Below are 26,699 nucleotides of genomic sequence, written 5' to 3' on the forward strand. Positions count from 1 at the left end.
TTTTTTTAAAAAAAGCCCCCCCCCCAATTTTCTTGTGCACCTCCTTTCCCTGTAATTGATACCTTTCCAACTTTCTTTCCTGTATTCTAAATATAGTTGTTAAAGAAGTTGGTGTGTTTCTTGAAGGAAATTGGTGTGCTCTGTATTTCTTTGGCTCAGTAGATAAATTTTTAAAATATATATTCAGCAAACCTCTCGTGTAGAATAATCAGATTTGGTCAGTTTGGCAGGTTAATTAGTTTGTTGGCTTTCTGCATTAGAATATGTAGAGACTGTGTCAATACTGCAACAATTCTTAGTTTGCTTAATTGGATGAACAGTCAGGAAAAACAAGTACTTGTTAAGCCATCCTGAGAGAAGGATCTCATTTTTATGCCGGTTGCTTAAGTAACTTTCCTTGACATCAAAATGGCATTTTTAATTTTCAAAGTCCTTTATAATCTCTGATATATTGCCCACAGTTTTCACTATTCGGGAATGGTCATGAGGCAAATGACTATTTCACATACCAGCAGAGCTTTTGAGCTCTTAAAAAAAACATGCAGCACTTCCCTCCTAAGCTCATCTGCAGATCAAGTACTAGATGATATGAATTAATGCCCCCACATCAAAGTGATATTTTCAGGTAATTGCAAATACGGATTTGAAGTATTATATTTGATATTCATTTCACCAGTTCACAAAAGAGATATTTATATAAAGTACCTTGGATGGTACTTATCATAGAAAGGTGTGCACAGATGATGAAAACAAGATACCCCCCTCGAAAGCAATGTCTTCCAAGAGTCCTGCATTTTAATATACAACCAGTTTTTTTTATTGAGGAAAAATTGCAACCAGGCACAACCCTACAGCTGTAGGGATAGAACTGAATCTTCAGCCACCTATGTAATACAGACACTACTTTGTGTTTCTTTCCCTACAACTCAGCATAGCCCCACATTTGTTGTTTGGGAGGACAGTGGCAGCAGCATGGAGCTGGGGGGGAGGGATGAGGAGGTATGGTATGAATGAGTTGTGGGGAGTTGAAATGCCAACTCTCTTTTTGACGTGTTGAAAGGGGAAAGAATGGATCACCAGCATACAGTGTACCACAGATCCATATAACCAATTAAATTCTTGCCTAAGCCAAAGTGTTCATAAAACTAATTTGACAAATTTTGCTGTATTTTCATTTAAAAAACCCACAAACTACTGTATCCAATGATGAGTGAAAGTCCACTTATAAAATGGGGCTTTCCCCTTCCTCCACACTAACCCCCCTCTTCCACGCTACAGCCTCCTGCACCCCTCAAATGTTTCTCTTGAGGTTCAGGGACCTTGGGAAAAAGCCTTGGATGTGATGCAGAGAATTGCGGTAGGAAGGCCAAAATTAGGTGGGGGCAGGTTGTACAAGCAATTTTCATTTGTGCAAGCTTCCTTTGCTTAATTTAGGGCCAGTTCCCCTCCCTGGATGATGCTTTTCACAAGTAGCAGAAGGCTGCATTGGAAAGCAGGGAGCAGGAAAGTCTCACTGTGAAAACAGATTTCTGCTCTAGGAGCACTAGATACAGCCAATATGTTTCTAATATTTTACTATATAATAAAAGGTAAGATGTTATGCCGTCATGATGTCATACAGTGTGATGTCAGGGGCAGGGCAGCAAGACATAAAAATGATTGGCCGGGTGCAGGGTTCTGGGGTGGTGAAGGTTGAGCAACAGACAAGGCAAATGGGTTGGGTTAGGGACTGTGCCTGGGTGGTGGTGAGCTGGCCAGCCAACGGAGGTGAGGGAGCAAGCAAAAGAAGGGTGGCAGGCAGGTTAGTGGGCGAGCATTGGGGGCAAACAGGTGGTGAGCAGGCAGGCTAGTGTCAGGGGCGGGCAAATTGCCTTAGGGTGGGGAGTAGATATTTTGGGAGCTGCCTGGGGGGGCACTTGGGGATTTGCCTTTGTGTGTGTGTGCACACATGTTTGGGAGTCCCTGTGTGTGTGGGGGGGGGAAGGAAGTCCCTAGTATATTCATATGTGCACATGAAGTCTTCCCATATATGACCATAAGTGCATTTCCAACCTGTCACTGGAAATCCCCCCCCCTGGGTTTCCTAATCTGAGTCTGGCTTAAGTGAGTGTCTATATCAGACTTACCTGTGACCAACCTAGTTGAATGCAGTCCATCAGCCACGTATGGTGACTACCTAGCAGTTCAATAAACCTCCTGTTCACAATTCTTTTGTAGAATGGCAGAAATGGGTGGGAGTGGGTTTCAAGCACCTGGACATCCACAGTGCATGGCCTCTAGGCTGCATTTGGCTTGAAGGATCACAAATTGTTTTTCCCCCTCAATTTGATTCTGAGCTCTCCTTTCCATTGTGCAGATGAACAAAGCGTACGTTTTAGCATGAAAGGGAAGGCAAGTGTGACTTACATACAGAAGCCACTGTCATCTGCAGAAAACTACTATTTAGTCTTGGGGGTCTATCCACAGCTTTTAAAAAGGTGTCAGAACCTTATAAGAGCATGCAGTTGTGAAGTTACTCATACAATGCACAGCTGATTTTGCTCTTCCCCCACCCCCTGTCTTAAAATAACCTTCTCTAAAGTAGTAACAAGACAGGCAGTCCTTTAATAGCCAGTGTCATCCCATTAGGCACAAGTACCAATTTTCATGCTTTTAAAATTACAAGGCACTGAATGAAGCTGTGGCCTTTCATTGTTCCCAACCCCAGTTTAGGCATTCCATGCTCCCCTGACCTTGATAGACTAGGCTGCTAATGCCTGAGGTATGTGTGAAAGAGAAACAAAGCGCCTATCTGTTAATATTTTTCCTACCTTCACCATTTCCTTCTGCATTTCCATTCTAGAGCATGCTCTTTTATTATTTATTTATTTATTACATTTATATCCCACCTTTCCTCCAAAGAGCTCAAGGTGGCCAACAAACATGGTTCCCCCCCTCCCATTCTGTCCTCACAACAACTCTGTGACGTAGGTTAGGCTGAGAGACAGTGATTGGCCCAAGGTCACCCAATGAGCTTCATGGCCGAGTGGGGATTTGAACCCTGGTCTCCCAGGTCCTGGTTTGACACTAATCACTGCACCACACTGGCTCTCTGTGTTTCCTATCTCTATGCTTTCTTCCTTTGAGGTGGGAAAATAGAACTGAAGTTGTATCCCTCTTGAACATCCTGCTTCCTCACTCAAGAATAGGACCTCCAAAACCATCTCTGAATGTTTCACATTTCCACTTGTAGGTGCTTATAATTCTGTGAATATGTGCTATGTGTAGAAGGAACTAAAGACTGAAAAAGAGGTGATTGCTCTTACTGCAGCTCTGAAAAGTAAAGGGATAAAAATATGTAGACTCTTAAATCAAAGGCCTCATATTTTTCCTTTCAATTTTTAAATCTCTTTTATATGTCTTGTTCCAATTGGCTTTAGTATGACTTTCTTCCTGCTGTCATGCCTGTGGCGGACTCTGTAGATCCTGCATCATGGAGGCAGGGCTTACGTAAAACTGGCATTGTTCTTGTTCCCAGTAAAGGTGAAAAGTCTCTGGTGAGGGCTTTGTGTGTGTGGTTACCCCCTCCTCCAGTTGCAAAATAACAACTGTTAATCATATATTGTCACTATAGTTGCATGATTTTAAATGGTGTGTCTCATTTGCATCTCATTGTTAATGTGTAGTTTATAGTGTAATGTTTAAAGCTAACCTTTGAAAAGTTGTTTATCTTTACCAGGTGTTTGGAATGTATTAACTTGTCCAGGAAATTGTGTGAGGTTTGCTTCCTTTTCCACAGACATAAAAAAATATGTCCATAGGAAATTATATTTTGAAGTTTCCCATGGAGCATGGAATTCCAGAGTTAAAAAAGCTGAGGTTTAGAATGAGTCATTCTTCTGTGACCTCTGTATAGTCTCACATTCTGCTGTGAGCGAACATAAGCCACCATGTTGAAATTCTTGAGCTTTGACAGGAGAAGTGACTTGCTTGTATCCATCCCCTTGGCAGCCGTGTTTGCCCTCATCTGCATGATCTGATGCTGGATGAATGTCTTGGAGTGCTGTAAAGTGCTGCAGCAGCCAAACGCTTTGTTGTGCTACCTCAGATGCTTTGGCAAGTTTTGTTTATCTTCCTCCCAACGCGCACTGACTGTTTCATTTAACAGTTTAAATTAGTTAGGTTGTTCATATGTTTTCTATCTTGTAACATTTCATTATCCCTGATCTTCTGGGGGAGAAACCTTGCCACCTTCATGATCATTTTGGAGGTAGGATGTACTTTAAGAAGTGTATACTTTATTGTATAGATACTGCCCCCTTGCCTCTACCATTTTGGGAAGGCCGTAACCTGGGTGCTGGCACATTTAATCAGGGATTCATTACGGAGGCTTGCTAGAATTTAGGTTCTTGGGTCAGAGTGGATTTCTGGGGGGGGGATTAGCAACTGCTGAACAGAACACTAAGGCAGGCAACCATGATTCACAACTGCTGACTACTGTGTTAGGGCCTCAAGTTAAATCAAGTAAAAAGAGAACTTTTCAAGCATATGACTAGTGTTCTTTGCCAGAACCTAAAAATAGCGAAAGTGACTTTGCATCTGGGGCCATGTTGGGATTTAATAAGAAGGTGGTGGAGCAATGCTAAGACTTGTTACTTCTTGCCCTAAATCTAGAGTCCATGGTGAATGAATCTGTGCTAGACAGTGTAGGTTTGCATACTTCTCAAATGTGGGACTTCACAAAGATCACAAAGGAGAAAACAGGGTTGCTTGCCTGTAAATCCTGTTCTCCAAGTGTCCTCTGTGCAGTTGCACATCCTGCCCTTCTTTTCTAACATAGGAACTCTACTGGTCCTAAAAACTCTTGCAGTTTGCCACCATTGGTGATCACAAGGGAACTGAGCAGGAAGACTGGTTCATACTCACAAGAGGAAATAGGTCAGTGAGAAAGGCACAGGCATACTCCATTCCTGTTAAAGTTGTAGAATTTCTCATATTGTGGCCTGTGTGTGTACACTTGCAAATGTTTGACTGCACAGAGGACACTTGAAGAACAAGATTTACAGAAAAGCAACCCTGTGTTTTACAGTTCCCAACTTCAACTAAGGTTTCTCCCAAAGAAGAAGAAAGAAAAGATGAATCTCCTGCTTCTTGGAGATTAGGTCTCCGAAAGACTGGCAGTTATGGGGCACTGGCAGAGATTACAGCTAGCAAAGAAACTCAGAAAGAAAAGGATTTGACAGGTGTTATGCGTTCAGCTTCAAGCCCTAGATTGTCGTCTTCATTAGACAACAAAGACAAGGTAACCATTTTTCCAGAATATACAACATAATTAAATTATGGATGGTGGTGGGTTTTAAAAAAAATGGAAGACCGGTCTGAAGATGCTGACTTCAATACCAAATTCTAACTTCCACATATCATGGAATAAGGACTCTACTCATGAAGGCTGTGAAGGCAATCATGAACTGTATGTGCCCAGTTCCTAATGAAGTTTCAGAAGCCCAAATAGTTGGTAGACAGTATACTATTTCCAGTAGTCATGAATCTATGTATGTCTTTTTTTAAATCTAGTGTTTGCGTTTTTTATCTAGTTCCTTGGGCAGAGTTTCCAAGGGAAAGGCCGTGCTTTCAAAAAATATCCCTAAATATCCCCTAAATAGGAGACATTTTCTAATCTGTGGTTACTCTTGTGTATAAGATTTTACTACTTTACTACATGTAGTAGAGCGATGTTTCACTTTCAGTATAGTTCAGTGATGGGAAGGCGACACTTCTCAGACTATTTGTATAAGAAGCATAAATCTATACAATTACCTGGCGTGTGTGTTAGTCTCTGTGTAATTTATTTCAGGTTTGGCAACTAACTGTTTCCCCAAAAGCCAAACTTTTTGTTTCATATTCTTCACAGTGAAGTATCAGCCACAACCTCCCTTTAGAACCTTTATTGATAGATGCTTATTTTTACATATGAACTAGAAACTCTAAAAGAGAGTCAAAAAAGCCAGAAAACATTAAAATTGCTTAATTCTAACAGTGTACTAATGCTATTTTATGCTTAAATTGATTGAAGTAAGTAGTAATGTTATACATGGAATATATGTTATCTGGAATTAGAATTGGAGGCATGTTAAGCACTCATGTAGTGTTAAATTAGATTTTCAAAACAGTAAAAATGTTAAAGTGTAACTTTTTTTAAAAAAAAATGTATTTTGCAGGAGAAAGATGCTAAAGGAACTAGACTTGCATACGTTGCACCTACAATTCCAAGACGGCTGGCTAGCACATCTGACATTGAAGAGAAAGAAAACAGGGATACATCAGCCAGCTTAATACGTGGTAGTGGTTCTTATACAAGAAGAAAATGGGAAGAAGATGCAAAGAAAAATATCTCAAATGAAGTATCTTCACCATTAAACACAACCTATCAAAGAAGGTAATTTGAGAAGAGTGTATATTTTCTAGATATAAAAAATGTAAAGGACAATTCTCAGTATTTTCATTCAAAGTTGTGTGGTGGGACTATAATGAATTTTAGAATGTCAACATTTTCAAGTAGAAATTTAAACAATAGCAATATTCATGTTCTTTAAACAGCAGTATTCATAGTTCAGAGAGCTATTGCTAGTCGGGCGGTATATAAATTTAATAAATAATAAATAATAATAATAAATAAGTTTAGGTGTCATTATTGTGTGTTACACGTTAGCTTTTCATTATCTGAAAATGCAAGAGCTGTTTTATTATTTACATTGATATTAGTTAATAGCTAAAAAGCCATCAGTTTGCTGAAATCAGAAGTGATTTGGGAAAGATGTTACTGGCTTCTTCCAAACTCATACGGATGAGTGCAATCCCCAGCTTTTTCAGGGATTTGCTTCCAGAAGGTACAGTCAGGTACACCTCAGAAGACCTGCCTTTGTGGTTCCTCTTCCAGCTTCCTTAAATGCCAAGCTATGTCAAGGGGAAAAGGTTAATTCCTTCCCTTGTATGGACCAGCAGAGTCTTCTGTGGCCATTTAGGTTGCATGCTGGCATTTTCTGCCACTGCTAGGCAAGCATGTTGGTAGAGGCAAGATTGCTCTTTCTCCTTGGAGTGGTAACTTCATTCATACTGAAAGGAGCACGCTGTGCAATGCATAACGCGTTATATAATATCTGTAGCAGCAGTTCCATTACTGACAGGGACTCTCTAGGCAATTTTTCATTTCTTACTTTCTTGGTTGATACATCACTTTAAACCAGCTAAGTTCACCTCTGGTTTAAACGTAAATGTGTAGTGTGCTGGTGCAAGAGAAGGAATTTGCAGCTGCTTTGCTCCTCCCTTGCAGATGCTGCACTACTGGAACTTGTCATTTGGCCTAGCATTATGTCTGAACCCAGGCTTATGGTTTATCTCTCTCCAGAGTTTGTCTCTAAGCCAAACCATGACTTAGCTTTTGGTAACACAGCAGCAGCACGAGCAGGGGAGGAGCAAAGCAGGCACAGCTTTTCTCCCTGTTCATCAGTACACAGCACGTTCCCATTTAAGCCAGGTTTAAAGTGACATGCAAATAAGGCCATAGTGAATATAAAGAGTGATAAATAAGTGTGGGAGCAGGGTGCTTACTCTTCTTGCCTCATGAAGCAACTGTGGCAACAGCCTTGCCCCTCAATGATAGACATCACTTGCATAGACTGAGCATAATCAAGACACAATTTGGCTTATATATTTTGTAAGATTATAATTTTAATCAGAAATTAGATTTCCTATACAAAAGTAGTGGGATGTAATTAAAACAATGTTAAGTTAGTAAGTGTGCCATAAGATCACAAGCAGATCCATTGACATACTGTTAAAATTGGGTTTAAAGTCTTTGGTGAAAATGAGAAAACAGAGATTCATTTATTGTAATGATTCTGATCTTTTTTTACATATAGTTCAGTAGATGGAAACTGAGTGAGTCAAGCTGGTAGAAGATTGGTGGTGATTTTTCACTGTACACATTCAAAGTTTCTTTTTGTAAATTCAAATGACTTTTCAGTGGCTCCTTTGGTAGAAGACAAGATGACTTGATTAGTTCTAGTATTCCAAGTATTACGTCGGTATCAACAGTTACCTCCCCAGCTGGTCTTCAGAAAAGCCTGCTTTCCAGCACAAGCACTGCTACAAAGGTTACAACGGGTTCAGCAACAGCAGGCATACAAAGCAGGTGGGAGCATCCATGTACTTTGTGTGAAGTCCACTGTGTGCTTTATGTATGTGCATGCATTTTTGTGTAGAAGGTACTGGGCTCTGGATCTTTTTCATTTTTGCTATTACATGTGGTCAATATGCATTTTGGCTCAAAATGAAGAGTCTTGCATTTTAAAGTAAAGCTATGCTTGGCTGTAAATGGGTAAAACTAATATTTGTGAATGGGGCAAAAATATAGTCCAAGCTTGGTAAACTCACTTCTTAAAAAAGAAAAAATCCAACCCTTTGTATCAGACTGTTGTAGTAAAGCGCTTTCATTGTTTAGTTGTTTCCTTTTCTCTTTTTGTGTTGTTGCTATGATGCTATAGCACCTCAAATCGTTTATGGGCTGAGGATAGTACTGAGAAAGAGAAAGACAATGTTCCTACAGCAGTGACCGTTCCTGTTGCACCGTCAGTTGTAAATACTGCGACTACCACAGCCTTGACTACAACTACTTCTGGCACTGTGTCCTCAACTTCAGAGGTCAGGGAGAGACGCAGGTGTGTAAAACTTCTGAGAACGATACTTCTCTTGTGCAGTGATCCATTAGTGTGAGGTGAACAAATGTGTGCTCACAAAATATGCATTAATAAAACTGTAAATACATTAAGGTTTTACTCACATGTAATATATGTGATAGGAAACATGCACTTCCTTCTAGACTTAATGGCAAACCTCAGCTTCCCACATTAGATCTTCCCCATTCACTGGTTCCTTGATTCCATGCCATTTTTATAACTTAATTAGAGGCTGGTATAAATGTTTAGTATCTCTGCATTCACAGCCCTTCTTTATCTGCAGATTATTTAGGAAAGTTTTTCAGTTTCATGAATTGTGAGAAGATTGATTAGAAGAAGTGTTTCCAAATAAGATTCTGGTCATTAGGAAACATGATATATCTTTAAAATAAACCCTGACAAACTAAAAGGTAACAAGTTATGCAGTCAGAGTTGGAGAGCACCTTTTCTTCTACATTGCTGTTTTTATGTTCTCTTGTTTTTCATGTGGCAACCTGTCCTTTGGGCCAAAATTCCCTCATGTCATCTTTCTTCCCAAGTGACTAAGGAAAATGCCATGATTTGAACTTGCTGTGTGTCTCGCCTCTCAGAAAAATAAAATAGTAAATCTCTAAATGATAAAAATAACAAGTTTCTGTGTGCATATTGAAATACCTGGATACATTTCAGGGAGCCAAGGATTCTACTTTTGGGAATGGTCACAGCAGCCCAACCATTTTTAGGTACTGTTTGAGCTTGCAAAACAAATGCTTGTTCACTGATCTCCCCACATAAGATTCTAGAAAGAGACAGGGATGTGTAGTTTTGGAAAGAAGAGAGAAAAGTATTTAGAATAAACCTATGAATTTTCAAAGGCGGTAGGTTGTTGGCTGTGAAAGTGCATACCTTCAACCTACTAGGTTTTTAAGGTGTGACAGTATTCTTAGTCTGCTCCAGAGAAAATGCACACAAACATGAATACTCTGAGATGAGATTCTTAATTCCTTTTTTAAGATCAGGTTAATGTGGAAAGTAATGAAGCACTGCCACAATGCAGATCACATGCTTTGAAGAAGAATCAGGCCTGGAAGTAATAGGAAGTAAGGTGGTGAACCAGGCAATAAAAGTGTTGTTTGTTAAAGGGATTTTCAATACCATTTGGCCAGCAAATGAATAGTTTTTGCTTTGGAAAGGGTAGTTGAAACTGGGGTATTGCATAATATATCTAGAATTAAGGACAAGATGTATGTAATGACTAAATTTTATTATAATATGCTTTCTATTTTTAAAAAAATATAACTGAATCTGAGAGGAAAAAGCAAGGAAGTTCAAAATTCAGGCATTCAGTTTGTTCTTCACTCTCACCAGTGTGTCAGAGTTTTGCATGTGTGTTGCACAGGATGAAATAACACAAAAGTCTGAATTACCTTGATTTTTAAATTTTGTTGTCCAAAAGGTGTCTACATCCTAAGAGAGCCTGCCTTCATATAGAATCCCAGCGATTTTAAAAATTACTTGGTACCAAAGTAGTTGCCATTTATGTTCTAAGAGTTCAGTGTTTTATCATGTGAATTTGTTCTGCTTAGGGATAGCAGTTATTTGATAACTGCTTAGATGAGAATATTACTTACAATTAAGCATATGCTGTTTATTTGCTTGTTAGGCTTTCCCCGTGTCGACTGAGCCTTTAAATGGTCACAGCTCAGGCATAAGTTATGGGATATAAATATAGCAGTTTACAATATGGCTTAATGTATTTATTTACTTAAATTAGTGCAGCATACGTAACACTCATGAAACGGGGGTTTCTGGTATCTTCTAAGATACCTGCTCTAACAGAAGCAAGGGTGAAAACAAATGAGAGTAACTGGGCACAGGAAAACGCAGAAAGGATTTTCTTGAATGAGTTGAATACTCTGTTTATATCTGTCAAGATAGGGATTAATCTGAGAGTGGTTCTTTTTTGTAATTTGAGAAATGTTTGCTTCTGTGTATAGTGAGGTTTCTTCTTACTGCTTAGCTTAGTGACCTGACAGGTTGTAAAACACTGTCAGGAATAGTGAACCTTGCTCCCTCCAGATGTTGTGGACAAAACTCCCATAATCTTTGATCACTTGCCATGCTTTTTGGGACTAATGGGAGTTATAGTCCACAACTGGAGGGCTATCACTTCACATTTGTTTGTAGAGTTGTCTAGCTATCTCTGAAATACACCCCAAATTCTGTCAGCCTCTCTTGGAAATATTTTTGGGCCTTGTATTTTAGCTACAGATCTCCCACAACAGCAGTGCATATGGAAATAGTCCAATTCTGGCTGGGGTTATAACAAAGGTAGCTACAACTATGCCAGTTCTAAAGCTGTCGCCCATCTGCCCAGTTATGTGATCCCTTGCATTAGCTAAGCATCTCTCAGTTCCATACTATGAAGGTAAAATTCTACTGGAGTGTAAGATGTTTCTTGAATTCTTGAGAATCGGAGCTATTGAAAAGGAAATCACAAACCCTGATTTATAAAATAAAATTCTGCCTGTAACATTTAACTGATAATACCAGCTTTGCCAACAAAGTGAGTACAATAGTTCCCTTCGGAGTGTATTTGTGATGCTGTGTGGATCATACCAATTGCCTTTTTTATTAATAGCTATACGTTTGTTATGTGATACACTTACATCACCAGGAAAGAGACACATTGTTCCAATTCAGATGTAAAAGGAAATCATACTTCAGGCTTTTTTGCTTTCCTCTCCTTTGAACATGAGGAGAAGAGATTTGCTTTCAGTTTGGTTTACAACTGTTTCCCATTACATTTGAGTTCAGGAAATGGTAGTCTATTCTAGCTGGTTAGATTTAACAAGTCATGATTTAGATCACAATTTGGCCCTGGTTTGTTAAGTAATTACAATTAGAATAAATCAGTTTCCTGATTTCAAACATAACCATGGTTTATTCAAAAACCCAAAGGAAGTGTTCAATTTCTTCTCATGCTCAGACCAGAGAGGAACAAGCTTGTTGTAGCACATTCTTGTAATGGGGAATAATGATTTCCTATTGAATTAAAAGCTACAGCTAATGTGTGGGGAGACCTGGTAGTATGAAATGATTAAAAAAGGTTTTGCAAAGCAGCAATACTTCCAAGTTAGTTGTAAACAAATACATTTACTAGTGGAGATTGTGCTCCTCAGCAGCTACTTGGAGGGAATGACAAAGATTCCCGCTCAGGGCTTTCTCCTGCTTCATCTCTATGCCATAGCCAGTCTCTCTGAATTCTTGCATCTCTATTAGAAACTACCTCAGAGGACTCAGCTTGATCCTGTGGCTGCCAGTTGCTGATTCCTGGATTAAAGTGTTGACTTGATATTGTAATATATTATCACAATGAGTTTGTATATGTTCAGTGCTGAATTACAGTAAAACACAGTGGCCTTGTTGCTGCATAGCAACCACATTATTGTTGAAACCTTCACTGGTTTCCTAATATATTTGTAATTAGCTGAGAGGCTTGGGTTGCTGCTTTTTCTGTCACATTATTCTCAAAAATTTCAGTTACTTTATGCAGTGATGACTAGCAAGTAAATCTTTCACTCCAGGTCATACCTCACTCCAGTTCGGGATGAAGAATCTGAATCCCAAAGAAAAGCTAGGTCAAGACAAGCAAGGCAGTCCAGAAGATCCACTCAGGTACAGTGATCTTGTATGCTACATTTAGGAAATATGTATTAATCCAGTACAGTGATGGAATGATACTTATGGATTAGGTACTTAGGAACAGAGGGCCTTCTGCAGGGATACACAGGTGCATTACTTAGCTCCCTATTGGCAAGTGCATTTTTTATTCCAGCGACATTCCTCATCCTTCGTCTGAACCATGTGCCTTCACTTGATTATGCCTAGAAAGATTATAGAGTATGTGTCTGTCTATGTGTGTTTTGCCTTTACTGTAAGAAGACTCATGATGACCAGAGTTTCAGGTCCACTTTTGGATACTTCACGAGTTCCCCAAAGAGCACTTAAATAGCAATTTAAACTATAAAAAATCTAAGATTGCTTTCAAAGGCAGTATGCAAACAGATCTCATATGGTTTACAGATACGTTTACCTTCTAGTTTCTGGCCTCTCCATCTTGTTTAGATTAAATTTAAGATGGTTCATGTCATATAAAGTATATACATAAACACCTGAAATAATGCCACATTAGGGATCTCTGCCCTCAAGATAGGATGCTACTCTATACCTAATATAGTGTATGTGCTGTCTGTCTAGTCTTTTTCAAAATCTCCAGTTTCAAGTAGTTTTAAGTCCTCTTTTTTTTTTTTTTTTGGTGGATAGAATAAATATTTGTCCTTCTAAAATACCATTTTCTGGAAGGACACAGTAGTCCAGATCTAGTTGAAATTAGTTAAGATGTCCCATAGAAACAATTAAAACTTATTAGTCATAACTAACTCAAACCTCATTTCAGCTAGGTCACAACTGAGTTTACCTTGGTTGAGGCCCTGTGTGTTATACTTAAGTATAAACACCTATGTCCAAAGTAATATTATTATTAGATTTATTAGTTGCTCGATACTTGAAGGTCCTTAAGTGACTTACACAAAGTTAAAACAAAGCAAATAAAACAGACTATAAAAACCATAACAATAAACAACAACAATACAACCCCCACACAGCCATAGGAAGGTTTGGCAGCATATTAAAAACAAAATATCATCTCAATCTATCAAATGCCTGGGAGAAAAGATAGGACTTTATCTGTGCCAAAAAGATGTCAAAGAAGGGCATACCAATAAGGGTTTGAACCATTTTTACATTTGTACTTCCTTAACTGATATGCTATCATGTGCTGTCTATACACACACACCCCAGATGGCAGAATCCTGTCAATTAGTTCTGAGCTGGGAAGCTCTTTTCCCCAAACTATATAACCAGGAAAACCTTTTTTTTTAATCACAATCTGTTTTTAATCAAATAAAATATTGCCCCTTCCAATTCTTCTGAAATTACATAGAATGACAGGGGAAGCATTTTTGAAAGCTAGGAAATATAAGGCAGAAACAAACAAGAAAAAGTGAACTCTGGTGGGATGAAAGAATAGGGCAGCTTCTGGAGGAACTGCTGACCACATAAAATGAGGCCAGAGGCCTCAGGCTGCCTAACTGTGATCTAATATCCTATGACCTATGTCAGTCCTTTTAAACAATGCTTATCTTTATTATTGTTTGAATGTCAACAGATGTCAAACTGGATACTGGAGACTTGATATGTTATCCTTTTTTGGGGGTGGGATTCTTCTAAAGGGTGTAACACTGACTGATCTTCAAGAAGCTGAAAAAACTATTGGCAGAAGTCGTGGTACACGAACCAGAGAACAAGAAAATGAAGAAAAGGAAAAGGAGGAAAAAGAAAAACAGGACAAAGAAAAACAGGAGGAAAAGAAAGAATCAGAATCTAAAGATGATGATTATAGACAAAGATATGCACGGTCCATAGAGGAGGTATTTCATGTTTCTCTTATGGCATAGGTGTGAATGTATGTGGTTCTGAAATTGTGGGAAGTAGCTTTTGTGATTAATCTGTATTTATATGCTTCCTAGCATTTCAAAACTGATATGGACTTTTCCCTCTTGACTAGCCGTATCATCGCTATAGAACTACATCTTCAACTACTTCATCAATTTCTTCAGTTGCCACATCTTCTAGTTCTTCAAGCCAACTAAACAGACCAAACAGCCTTATAGGTATAACTTCTGCTTATTCCAGAAGTGGAGCAAAGGAAAATGAGAGAGGTAAGGCTTCTCTTACTTCCTCACCTTTCTGTGTTGGGGTTGCCAAATAAACCACTGCCCCCTTCAAGAGAGCAATTGGTAAAACAGTTGGAAATCTTCCTGCAGAAACACTACCTAAGATCAGTATTTTAGTAATTCTTCAGGAATTATCTTTTGAAATTGCCTTCCATAGGGCAAATCTAGACTTGATCATGAGTTTCCATAATGCCATTTTAATGTTGAGTTGTGGTAGGAACTTTAAAAAAATAAAAATAAAGTGAGGCTGAGTTTTGCATTGCCTTAACATAGATTCATTTTTCAGCCCTGAAGACTGGAGCAGTGAAATTAACAAGTACCTGGATGTTTGTGATTTCTTATGTTAATTCAAGGGTAAACACACTGATAAAGTGCATGATAGCAAAGGAATGTTACATGCTTGTGCAGCCCTGCTTAATAATTCTTGTACAAGTTAATAAAAGCATTTTGGAGCTGACCAATCAGTTTACAAGTTTAAGATTTGATCTTTCTGACATGTTACTTTAAATCTAATTTTACATAAGCAGATTCTTACCATGTTCTGAAAATTGCTGGATTTAATTAAATGCATTACTATATAAAGAAAAATAAATCTAGCTAATTTAAACACAAATCTCTTTCCAAAAGAGTCTGTTGCACGCTGAATTCTTGATGCTTTTGGCTAAACAAATACTTATCTGAATAAATGTGCTCTGGATGCTTTGATGAATATGTGTTTGTAGATGTCATAATGTATGTAGATATGTTAGGCTTTGATTCTTAAGGTTAAAGTCCATATAATACTGCAGTGAAATACTACAGTTTGGCTAGAAATGATGGAACAATGTATGAAGAGAATAATGGCACATTAAAATTAAACCACATGTACCATATTCTCAAAAGCATTTTAGGATTTTGTTTCACTAAATTGGATGCTGAACGTCTTGGTTCAGGAGCTAGAACAGAAGTGTTTTGTGTTGTACATCACTAACTTTTCTGAAATTCAATAAAATGTTAATTCATTACTACTTAAATAGAAGCAGGGAAGAAAGAAGAAGAAAAAGAAGAAGATAAATCACAGACAAAATCAATAAGAGAAAGACGACGGCCAAGAGAAAAACGGAGATCTACAGGGGTTTCTTTTTGGACTCAAGATGTAAGTGAAACCCCGTTAAAGTTACCCGAAGATCTATATTTAAAACAGTTTAGGGAGTTTTCATATTGCAGATTCATGTTTCAAATGCAGGCAAGATTTGTGCGTTTAAAAAGTATCAGCACTTCTTAGTGTAAACACAACAAAGAATCTTGCTGCAATAGACTAACACTGCTACCTCTCTGGTTAAACTAGTGTTGTAATTATACCCAGTGGTCTGATCCAGACCTGCAGTCTGTTGCATGAATCACCAACCCATCCACAATGTATATAGGAGTTTTTTTTTATGAGTGAGACAGTAGACTTCTTTATTACTGATGTCACAATTTTTGGACCAGTAGTAAATTCAGTTACTAGTCACTCCCTTAAAATAAAACCAGGTTTTTTTTAAAAAAAAGATCTGTAATATGGAAATCAGTAGGTTAGTTTAAATTTGTGGTGTGGACTGTAACATACACAGAATTCAAATTACATTGGACAAGCCTGAATTGTAGTAAACTAGGGCAGATAATAATGTGAATTACTATTAATTGGAAGCATTGAGATGAACTACTGCGAAGTAGAACACATAAATAAAAGGTCTTGTATGTAAGTGAACTGCTTGACCATTATGTGCTTGTTACACACATAATCAGGTTGCAGTCCTTATGTATACAGGTTATACTATATTAACAAAATCTGAAAGTATGGATTCCCTGTAGTCACTGTATTACAGGGAAATTGTGTGTGTTTATCACTTCATAAAAACTTTTACATTGGTTAAAGTAGTAGTGCATGTACATTATATGCCAATATTAAAAAGTTGTGCTTGAACAGATTTTGTGTAAAAATAGTTGAAATGGTATTTTAGAGGCGTTATTGAACAAATTACAGTCATGATGTGTGAAGGTAAAAAAACTAATAGTATTTTGTCAATGGCAAAATGTATCTGTTTGCCATATTTTGAAGACTGAGAGCTGTTTGGACCAAACTCTCCTTGCAAGCTCTCCCATCCAGAGGTAGAATGCAAATATACACTATTTTAAATCAATTTTGTCCTTCAGAGTGATGAAAATGAACAGGAACACCTGTCTGATTCAGAAGAGGGGACAAATAAAAAAGAAGCACAGGTAATGGATCCATTTTGTTTCCCTTGTGTAAAATATATTGCCTCATGCTATGGTTTCAGTCAAGGTTCTGTGAAGGAAATTTGTGTGCTCTGGTGTATATGCCTGGGGTAAAAACATGTTTAAGTTCAGAGATCACATGGCAATTTTATTTGAACTTCCTACAACTACATGCTGTTCTATGAACCTGTCCCATTTGATCCTTTTTCATAGTGTACAATGCTGCTCAATGTATCTTTTTCACTGTTCCTCTCTCTGCTTCTCATTTGACCTAAATAAAATCACCCCACAGTGAGTTTACTATATTAAAAAGTGAGAATGGAATTGGGTAACCTAGGATGCCCAAAAGACAGGAAAGTAGAATCATTAAATCTTTATGACTTTGTCATAACATGTATGTAGATTGCTAATATTAATGCTGCATTTGCAAACTACTTTTGAAATGGTAGAAGCCTTTGAAACAGATTTTTTGGGGGAGGGGGTAATGAAGATGGAAATGAACTGCCTTCAAGTTGATCCCAACTTATGGCGACCCTATGAATAGGGTTTGCATGGTAAGTGGTATTCAGAGGTGATTTACCATTTCCTTCCTCTGAGGCTGAGAGGCAGTGACTGGCCCAAGGTCACCCAGTAAGCTTCCTGGCTGTATGGGGATTCGAACCCTGGTCTCCCAGGTCATAGTCCAACACTCTAACCACTACACCACACTGGGGGAAGAGTCTCTTAAAGAGAAAAATCCAAAATGCCCCTGGGCATGCCTAAGCCTTTGGGTGTATTTAAATTACCTATTTGCATCTTAACCCATGATTCCATATTTATTTATTTATTTATTATTATTTATTATTTCAATTTATATACCGCCCTTAGCAAAATAGCTCTCAGGGTGGTGAACAAACAAGATAAAATACAATATATCATAATAAAAATACAAAAACATATACAAACAAACAACAAAAAGCACAGCAAAAACAAAATAAATACTACAAAAATTAAAAATACAGATTAAAAGATTAAAAAGATTAAGAAGATTAAAATGCCTGGGAGCATAAAAAGGTCTTTACCTGGCGCCGAAAAGATGGAAGTGTAGGCGCCAGGCGTACCTCTTCGGGGAGGCTGTTCCACAACTCAGGGGCCACCTCTGAAAAGGCCCTAGATCTCGTAACCACCCTCCGGGCTTCCCGATGGGTTGGTACCTGGAGGAGGGCCTTAGATTCTGAATGAAGTGAGCGGGTAGGTTCATAGCGAGAGAGGCGTTCCACAAGGTATTGAGGTCCCACGCCATGTAAGGCTTTATAGGTCAAAACCAGCACCTTGAATCTCGCCCGGAAGCAAATAGGAAGCCAGTGCAGACGCGCCAGGACAGGTGTTATATGCAAAGACCGTCTGGTCCTCGTCAATAATCTGGCAGCTGCGTTCTGCACCAGCTGAAGCTTCCAGACTGTCTTCAGGGGCAGCCCTACGTAGAGCGCATTACAGTAATCCAATCTTGAAGTTACCAGAGCGTGGACAACGGAGGCTGTGGGTAACAGCAGGGGTGGGTAACTGCATACAGCTAATGGGTCAGATGCTTCCTTCCCCCACCTTCTGAGGGCCAATTTTGACAGGTGGGTAGAACTGCCCACCTGTCAATCACCTGATATCATTATGACTTCAGGTGACAACTTGAAAGGGACTCGGAAGTTTGTTTTGTAGGCTGTTTCAATACAAAGTACTTGGAAATGGACTTCAAAGGCAATGTGGATCAGCACTGAGAGACATCACTTTGAAGTAACTTTGCAAGCAGGTTCAATGCAAACAGGCTGGAAATGGACTTCAGAGTTACGGCAGCCACGCCTTTACCTGTCTCACACTTGATTTCACATGACGTTTTGCGGAAAATGGACTTCAGACCAAATGAGGACCCTGCCAGGCCTAATTAGACCTGCGGGTCAGAGGTTCCTTACCCCTGCCATCCAGTATATTTTATGATCCGTTTTAGCTGTCGAGATTTCTTAAATTGTATGTGTTGATCAGAGCCTGTGGGATGCTTTTCAGTCACTCCCATTTATTGACTATAGAGAAGTGAATGCCATCCACCCCCCTGAAAAAATGGGGGGGAGGTTGTCCTTAAGCCTTTTTTTGTTGTTTTCCAAAAAACTAACAAATTTTAGACGGTGACATGTAAAAGGGTATCAAAGCTTATTTCAGTCCAGGCAAACCCACAGACTTTAGAAGTCTATGATAAATATGATGACAGTCATGAAGAATCAGAAGAAGCAGAAACTGATAGTAATAGCTCAGAAAATGAGACTGATTAAATTTCTTGTAGCATTCAGTGAGTCTGGGTTTTCTCACCTCTTTTTTCTCTTCTCTTTTTATGGAAATGAGTATGCTTGTACCTCCATTGTAACTAAAATAAAATAAAATTGAAAAAGCAAATTAAATTGGTAATTAATTGTCTGAATAAACTGCACTTTTAATAATTTAGTGACAAACCAAGTTATGCATAATATATTTTATGATCCTAAAGTAATAAAGTGACTTGCTATCTGTAAAAGGTGCTTTAAAAAAAAGTTTTGCGTAATCCCCAGAAAACTCGGGGGGGGGGGGAACAGAGCCCCCCGTGCTTCAAAATTTGTGGAAATTTTATGTCTCTAATTAAATACAGATGCAGTCATCTAAAATGGTGTTTTCTCTCCTTTCAGGGTGAAAGCATTTCAAGGTATGTGTACTCTTCATGTGTGGATTTCTTCTTTGATAATGTAGTAGTATTAGGCTTATTAGTTGCTTATTACCCAAAGGTCTCCAAGCACCTTACAACAAATGTAAAACATACACAATACCATAAAAACAGAAAAAAGCAACCCTTTTTTTTGTTTAAGTTTTTAAAAATGTTTCATTTTAATGTATTTTAAAGTCTGTTTTTATGATGTTTTAAAGTGTTTTTAGTGCCTTTGCTTGCTGCCCTGGACTCCTGCTGGAGGAAGGGTGGGATGTAAATCAAATAATTAATAAATAAATACATAACAGCCACAGGAAGCTTTGGGAGCATACTAGTAGCAAAACATCCTCATCTTAGTTTATCAAAAGCCTGGGGAAGAAAGACAAAGTTTACCTGGTGCCGAAAAGATGTTAATGAAGGCACCAGACAGATCTCGCTGGGGAGAGCATTCCATGAACAGATAGACACAACTGAAAAGGCCCTCTCCCTGGTCACCACCCTCTGAGCCCCCCTCAGAAGGGAGGATGTGGACAAGGGTCTCAGAAGGAGATCTAAGTGTCCAGGTAGTTTCATAGTGTGAGAGGCATAAGGGTCCTGAGTTGAGCTTTAAAGATTAAAACCAGCACTTTGAATTGGACTCAGGAGCATACAGGCAGCTATTATAGTTGTAACAATGTGTGTGAAATGGTCTGTTCACCGCAAATGAGTCAACAGTCAGGCAGCCACGCTCTATCCTAACTGTGGTGTGAGGTATACAGTTCTTAATTGTTTAATACTGTTAATTCTATCAAAGATTAGGCGTGCTTTTTGGGGGGAAAGCACTTTGCAAATGATGCAGAGCAACAACCTGCCCATAGCTCAGTTCTCCACAAATAACAAAGCTGTAGTAGACTATATCTGGTTTAAACATGCCTGCAACAGTAGTATTATGGTATCAAGTGAATTATCAGCATGGCAGCACTGTGACCTCTTGGAGATTATAAAATAAATGTTTCATTAGAGCCAAACAATTTGATTCATTGGTGACAAATGTGATGACAGTTGTGTGGTTCACCACACCTAAATCAGGATGTTTTTATCCATTGCTCTGAAAACTTGTCAGGCTCAGCTTTTGCAGAGCCCCCAAGTGGAAGTTTCAGGATTTCTTCATATTGGGTATAAATGAAATGAGACTATACCCTAGTTCATTGTGCAAATTGGAGAGAAGTGGAAGATGGTATACATATTTTCTTCCATTTGCACTGTATCTTCCGTAGATATCAATATATTAGTGACATAATTCAGATATCACGCCAAACCATATTTTTCAGAGTTTCTGTCGTTTATCACAATGTCCAAATTTGACAAATCATAGTTTGAGATTGGTGGCAAACCAGTATATGAAACCATGGTTTTGAAGTGGTTTTTGCAAACTAGGAGTTAATGTAGCATCCGAATTGACTAATCATAGCTGCTAGTCCACCCTCTGAAGCCATCATGCCACATACAGAAAGTCCAGTATAGGTGAAAGACAAACATGGAGCACCCACTCTTGTGTCCTGAGCCTTGCTGAAGTCTACCCACAGCCATGGTCTTCTCTGATGATCTTTCTGTTCCTGGCTTTTAACCCACAGTCCCAGTCAACATAATGGCAAGGGGTTCCTAATTCATGTAAAGGCAAGGGTAGCAGAGTGTTTGAATTATGTGATTTTATTACACTACAGCCTTTATAAAGAAGACTGAATCAAAGCTTTCATTTTTTTACCCTTGAGCTGTGGTCTCCCATTTCCCCCAAAAGATATGTTTTAAAACTTGTCTGAAACTCACTTTGAATTTATTTTATAAAGAAATGTGAGAATTTTTCTGAAATACAAACACAGCTAAGAAGAGCAAAGGCAGCATTTATTGCAATTATAGGTCTTGCAATGTCAGCACTGTTAAAATGTGGCATTTGAGAGAGGGGATAAAGACCATGAAAACAGCAGCAGGGTAGTCTGGTAAAATAGTAGAGTGAAGGGGGGGGGGACATGGCTGATAATGGAAATGATGTTTCATGCACATTTTCAGGTCATGAGAGAAAAATTGCCTTTTTTCAGGGAAAATAGCTATGGGTGCCTTCAGAGGGAGGGAAGGAACAATTGAACTTCTCCCCTTTTGATCAATAGCATCTTGGCATCCTTGGAGAAGGCAGCTGAGAAGAAAACAGTATAAACTAGGGTTTGGCATGTGTGCTAACTGGCCCAGGTTGCACATCACAGTAAACCATAGTTAATGGCTGGAGATAATTACTGCTGCTCTGCTCCTTAGTGTGAGCAGGAACAGCAGTTCCTGACCTAGTGCTATATCTGAACAGGGGATCCTGGCTTGTTTGTTCCCTCCAAAAAACCACATTGGTAAGCCAAGAACAAACCTTGGTTTCACATAATGGTTTGATTGGAGTGAAACAAACCATGATCCCAAGTTCAGACATAACAATACACGAGGGATTGTGGTTTGTTCATGCTAGGGAAAGAGCCATCTGTGTGTTCAGGGTAAACAACTAACTATTTATCATGAGATGCAAATGCTCCCATTGTGGCTCAGTTTCTAAATTAGTGCTAGTTCAGACTATCATTTGCTGGGTCTCTGAACTGAGCTGTGAAAACTTGACCTTTTCCTCTTTTGTTGAAGATATGACACAGGATCATCAGGAGATCGTTATGATTCAGTACTAGGACGGACTGGATACAGTTATTTGGAAGACCGGAAATCATATTCCAGCAAGCTAGAAAAAGAAGATACAACAGATTTTAAAAAGGTACCTGCCCTTAGTAGTTGTGTATTCATAAACTTGTAATAAAGCTATCTAGTTAAGTTGTTCTGTATGGCTCTGTTAATTCAGTTTGACAAGAAACACATATATACTGTCTTGGGGCTGTATGATGTAATTTCAGGCTCTGTAATAATGGTTTCTAGCCAAATCTTGATTGAGGTCATTATTAAGGTCCTATTTATAAAGCAACAATGCAAAAACATGGTCCCCATTCTTCCTCCACTTTTGTTTGCGGTTAGCACAGAGGTGGGAAACCTCAGGCCTGAATGGGACCCTCAGGCCCTTGAGACTCTCCCCAGGTTGCACCCCCTCTCTAGGCCACATCTCTCACCAGCCCTCCTTGGGACTCTCCTCAATTGCTTTTGCTTGGCTGGAATGTGTCCTTAAACTGTGATAATGCCTCTTGCTTGTGCGGATGAAGAGAGATGGGGCTGGGTAGAAACCTCTGGCTTTTGCATGGCTGAAATGTTACCTACAGTACAAAGGTCAGAGTTGGATCTGTTGCTCCATCCACATTTTGCCTATGGCCCCACCTACCACTGGGATAAGGCCCCCAGAAGGTTACCCATGAGGGAATGCGGGCTTTGGGCTGAAAAAGGCACCCCACCCAGAGTTACCATCTTAACAGCTGTTCTTATCAGTCTAGACCAGAGTTATAGAACATAAAATCACAGTTAATTTGAGCTTTATATGGTTAGTGTACAATAATAAATGAAGGATATTTTCTGGTCAAAGTTGCGGTCGTTTTGAATGTTCCCTTTCTGCCGCATCGTTGCAATTGCAGATGTGGCAAAACATGGATTCTTAATTTTGAGGGGGGATATATCTTGAAGAAAAAACAGGCCCCATATGGTGCCACAAATTGTCTACAGAACCCTGAAATCTAACCAGTTGTTCCTTTACTACTGTCCTTGTTAACTTGGTAGGAGTTAAATTATAAATATCTACAATTATCACCTTATAAATACAGTCATGATGGAAGTTTGAAGAATGCATGAATTATGAAAGTATTGCATGTTTTTTAGCTTTATGAACAGATTGTAGCTGAAAATGAAAAACTGAAAGCACAGTTACATGATACCAACATGGAACTGACGGATCTCAAGTTACAGCTGGAAAAGGCAACTCAGGTTTGCATTCATAAACTCTCAATTTAATTTTATTTATTTAAAGGATCTTTAAGCTGCCTTATAAAACATCCTCTCTAGACAGAGGAGATATCAAGGGCTGGGCGGGGGGGGGGGGACTGTTGTTTTTTTTCCTTAAAAAAAATCCTGGGGTTTTCTGGACAAATATGGGTGGGGGAGGAGAATATTTTTCAATTTCCTTTTTTCCCCCTGGGTCTTCACAACTGTACTTGGCTCCTTACAAGCATATAACAGAAAAAACCATCAATTCCAATAATATCATTTAAAACAAATTGCAAACAATAAAATGTCAAAAAGCCAGCACAGCAGTTAATACAAATTAGTCAGCCCTTAATTTTTATTTCCCCATGGAAAAAAACAAACACGAAAAGGCTGATAAGAGAGAGGATATGATCTTGCAATAAAGTAATCACATATTTTAAGCTGATAGGGCTGAAAATATTTTTATCAGAAAATCCAGTAACAAGTAGTCTAAACTCGGTACTCTAAACCAGCAGCAACCTTAATAAAATAATCATAGTTAAAAGCCAACAGAACATGGGTCTTCAAAGCTGGCACTGATGGGAGCCAATAGTACTTCTCTTGGGAAGCAGTGGCATAAGCTAGGCACCACAAAAGAAAAGGCATGAGTAGGTTCAGAAAGATGTGTATCAACATTTTCTCAAGATGTGGCAATACGGCTTTTAATGGTTCCTCTTTAGTGTAATGCTTTTAGTTCTATTTGTTATAAACCTGACAAACGTTCCATTAGAAATATAAACCGACATTGAGCATGCCACACATTAGGTTTCTAGTGGACTTTACCACTTCTTTTGAAAGTGTATAGAATGAGACTCTTATGTGGAGTTCTAGTCATAATGCACAATGAGGTAATGAGAAAAATGAAAATGAGGACTGCGTTATTTTTTTAAAAAATTAGAGAGACCAAAAGTAAGATTGATCAATAATGATACTCCTAGAAATAACATGAAATAAAGATAAATTGGGAAAAGCTGAAACATCAGTCAACATTGACAACATGAAGAGGTATAGCTGTAATTATGAAAGTACTTTTGCATGCCAAAGACTGCCAATATGTGTGTGGCTGAGTTAATAAGACAGTGGAGTCTCCAGGACAGTCATCGGTTTGTGACGATAGTTAAACTGTGAATACAGTTAAATAATATTTAATTTGCAAAAGTTGCACAAGAAATACCTGTCAGTCTCAGATACTACTTATCAGTAAATGGTAAGATTTGTTGTGATACAAAACAAATGTTCAGAGGGGCATGTTCGTACGCGACTTTGATAGGACAAAATTATAAACTGACAAGTGATGCATTCTGTTAAGTATAGTATAAGTGGTGGTTTTGGTTAGAGATTGGATTGGCAGCAGCCGTGACTGGGCAGCCAGCTATTATTTTAAAAATTTGAACTATCAAGAATTAGAAAAGGGATTACATTATGTAACTCACATTGTATCTGTACTTCATTGCTCGCCATTGCAAGGAATCTATATTAAATCTGAGTAAAGAGAATTAGCAGTCATTTATGAGATGATGGCTTATGATGATTAGTAGTATTAAGTAAGTTTCTGGCATCTACCACATTGTTTTCTGTATCTTCTATTTCCCCCAAAAAAGAATGTACAGTTTCCTATTGAAATTGTACTTGGCATACCTCTGAAGCTGATAGGAGAGTGCCCACCAATTTCAGGTACTCTTTGGAATCATTGTATGTTGCAGAAAAAAATGAATATATATTGGGTTGGATTCAGAGTAAGCTGAAGTTAGTACCCATTGAAATCAATGGGCAAGTTTGTCATAACCTTACTTAAGTTTTATTGATTTCACTGTCTGACTTAGGGTGCAATCCAACTCACCCTTTTTCCGGGCAGGGGTGAGTTGGATGCTGCAGAGCACCGGCAGCATCGCTCTGCCGCAGTGGAGATGTGGCTCCCTGAGGAGCCTGCTGGTGCCACCAGGAGTCCACCAGGGATGGTTGGAGGCCCAGCAGAAGCTGGTGGAAGGCCTGAAAATGGGGCATTTTGGAGGTGTGGTGGGGGAGGAGCCAGGGGGGACTTATGAGAGATCCTTCTCACTTCCAGACCCCTCCCCTGGGTCCCGATTCCCCTTCTACCTCCACTGCCCAAAAGGCAGGTGGAGTACAATAATTTTTAAAATGCCTCATTGTGGCCTATCGGGAGTGCTTACTTCTCAGGAGGCCTATCCGCCAGAGCCGGTACTTCCTGGCCAGCTCATGCGCATGGCTCCTGGTGGCTCCCGAGCAGGAGGAGGATCTCGTGGAGCTTTCTGCCAGCTGTTTCTCTGCTTTCTCCCCTTCCTGTTGCTCTGCCCGTCTGGATCCTACCCACTACTGGTAAAATGTTGGTAATACAACAGTGCCTTTCTTATCTACATATTTGCCATCTCTACTTCCTCTCCTTTATTTTTGTTGCATGTGACCTTGCATGTGATCACTTATCTATTTCAGAGACAGGAAAGATTTGCTGACAGGTCTCTGCTAGAAATGGAAAAAAGGGTAAGTTTCTCCTTGGAATTTTGGTTCTCTGATTCTTATATAAAAGTTTTGTAAAATTATAATTTGAATTGGGAAACACTATGCAAACAAGAACAAGCTAGAATAATCTAGTTAAGTAACTAGATTTCTGAATACTCTGTGTGTATTCAGTGAATACACATACACTTGTTTTAGTTATTGGTTTAGTAAGATAAGTTTATTATTGATTATGCCTAATACTTTTTTCGTATTTCAGATTTCTAAAGAATGTTAGTTTAAAGATTTAATACTTGGTGGACCAATTTGTGAAGAATACTTTGTGTCCCACTGACATCTCTCCTTATATTGCTATAGAATTATAAAGATCTTGAGTATAACTTGGGTTTTTAGTTGATGTTTGTAGAAATTGTCAATTGTATAGGTTATGTAAGCAGCAGTTTATGTTAAACAAACCTCACTAGCTATTTACTGTAGACATCAGCCATTTTGCATACTCAGTAGGCCCTAAACAACCCCATCAAGAGTATTCTCGGCTACTGCCAAGCTCACAATTAGGCTGTTACATGATGTCTCAACTGATGCCTCTATGGGGACGTCACTGTGTTCACCATGATTTGTTCAATCACAGTAGCATGAATAAGAACAATATAGCCTGGGGAAAAGTTCTTTTAATGTTTCAGAGATGTACTACCAACCAAATATGAAAGTATCAGTGCACTTGACTGGCAGTGCTGCTTTTTATCATACAAAGCTAGTCTAGAGACACCTCTTTATGTCAATCGCCCTCTTACACTGTGCTTCTGTCACATGTCCTGCACAAGGGATGCACTT

At 38.9% G+C, this 26,699-nt stretch overlaps 1 protein-coding gene across 2 annotated transcripts in view; it reads left to right on the plus strand.

The window, feature by feature from the left end:
• Nucleotides 1–26,699, plus strand: part of PPP1R12A (protein phosphatase 1 regulatory subunit 12A) — a 170,245-nt gene that overhangs the window by 134,915 nt on the left and 8,631 nt on the right. For both annotated transcript variants that reach the window (XM_061639655.1, XM_061639656.1), the window contains 13 exons: nt 5,069–5,281; nt 6,198–6,415; nt 8,003–8,170; nt 8,523–8,696; nt 12,281–12,371; nt 13,988–14,185; nt 14,323–14,476; nt 15,508–15,626; nt 16,667–16,732; nt 19,414–19,430; nt 22,080–22,206; nt 23,247–23,351; nt 25,842–25,889. In XM_061639655.1, coding sequence (XP_061495639.1) covers nt 5,069–5,281; nt 6,198–6,415; nt 8,003–8,170; nt 8,523–8,696; nt 12,281–12,371; nt 13,988–14,185; nt 14,323–14,476; nt 15,508–15,626; nt 16,667–16,732; nt 19,414–19,430; nt 22,080–22,206; nt 23,247–23,351; nt 25,842–25,889 — 1,698 coding nt within the window. The remainder of the gene's footprint in view (nt 1–5,068; nt 5,282–6,197; nt 6,416–8,002; nt 8,171–8,522; nt 8,697–12,280; nt 12,372–13,987; nt 14,186–14,322; nt 14,477–15,507; nt 15,627–16,666; nt 16,733–19,413; nt 19,431–22,079; nt 22,207–23,246; nt 23,352–25,841; nt 25,890–26,699) is intronic.

This window comes from Rhineura floridana, chromosome 8, assembly GCF_030035675.1.
Source record: "Rhineura floridana isolate rRhiFlo1 chromosome 8, rRhiFlo1.hap2, whole genome shotgun sequence".
Lineage (NCBI taxonomy): Eukaryota > Metazoa > Chordata > Lepidosauria > Squamata > Rhineuridae > Rhineura > Rhineura floridana.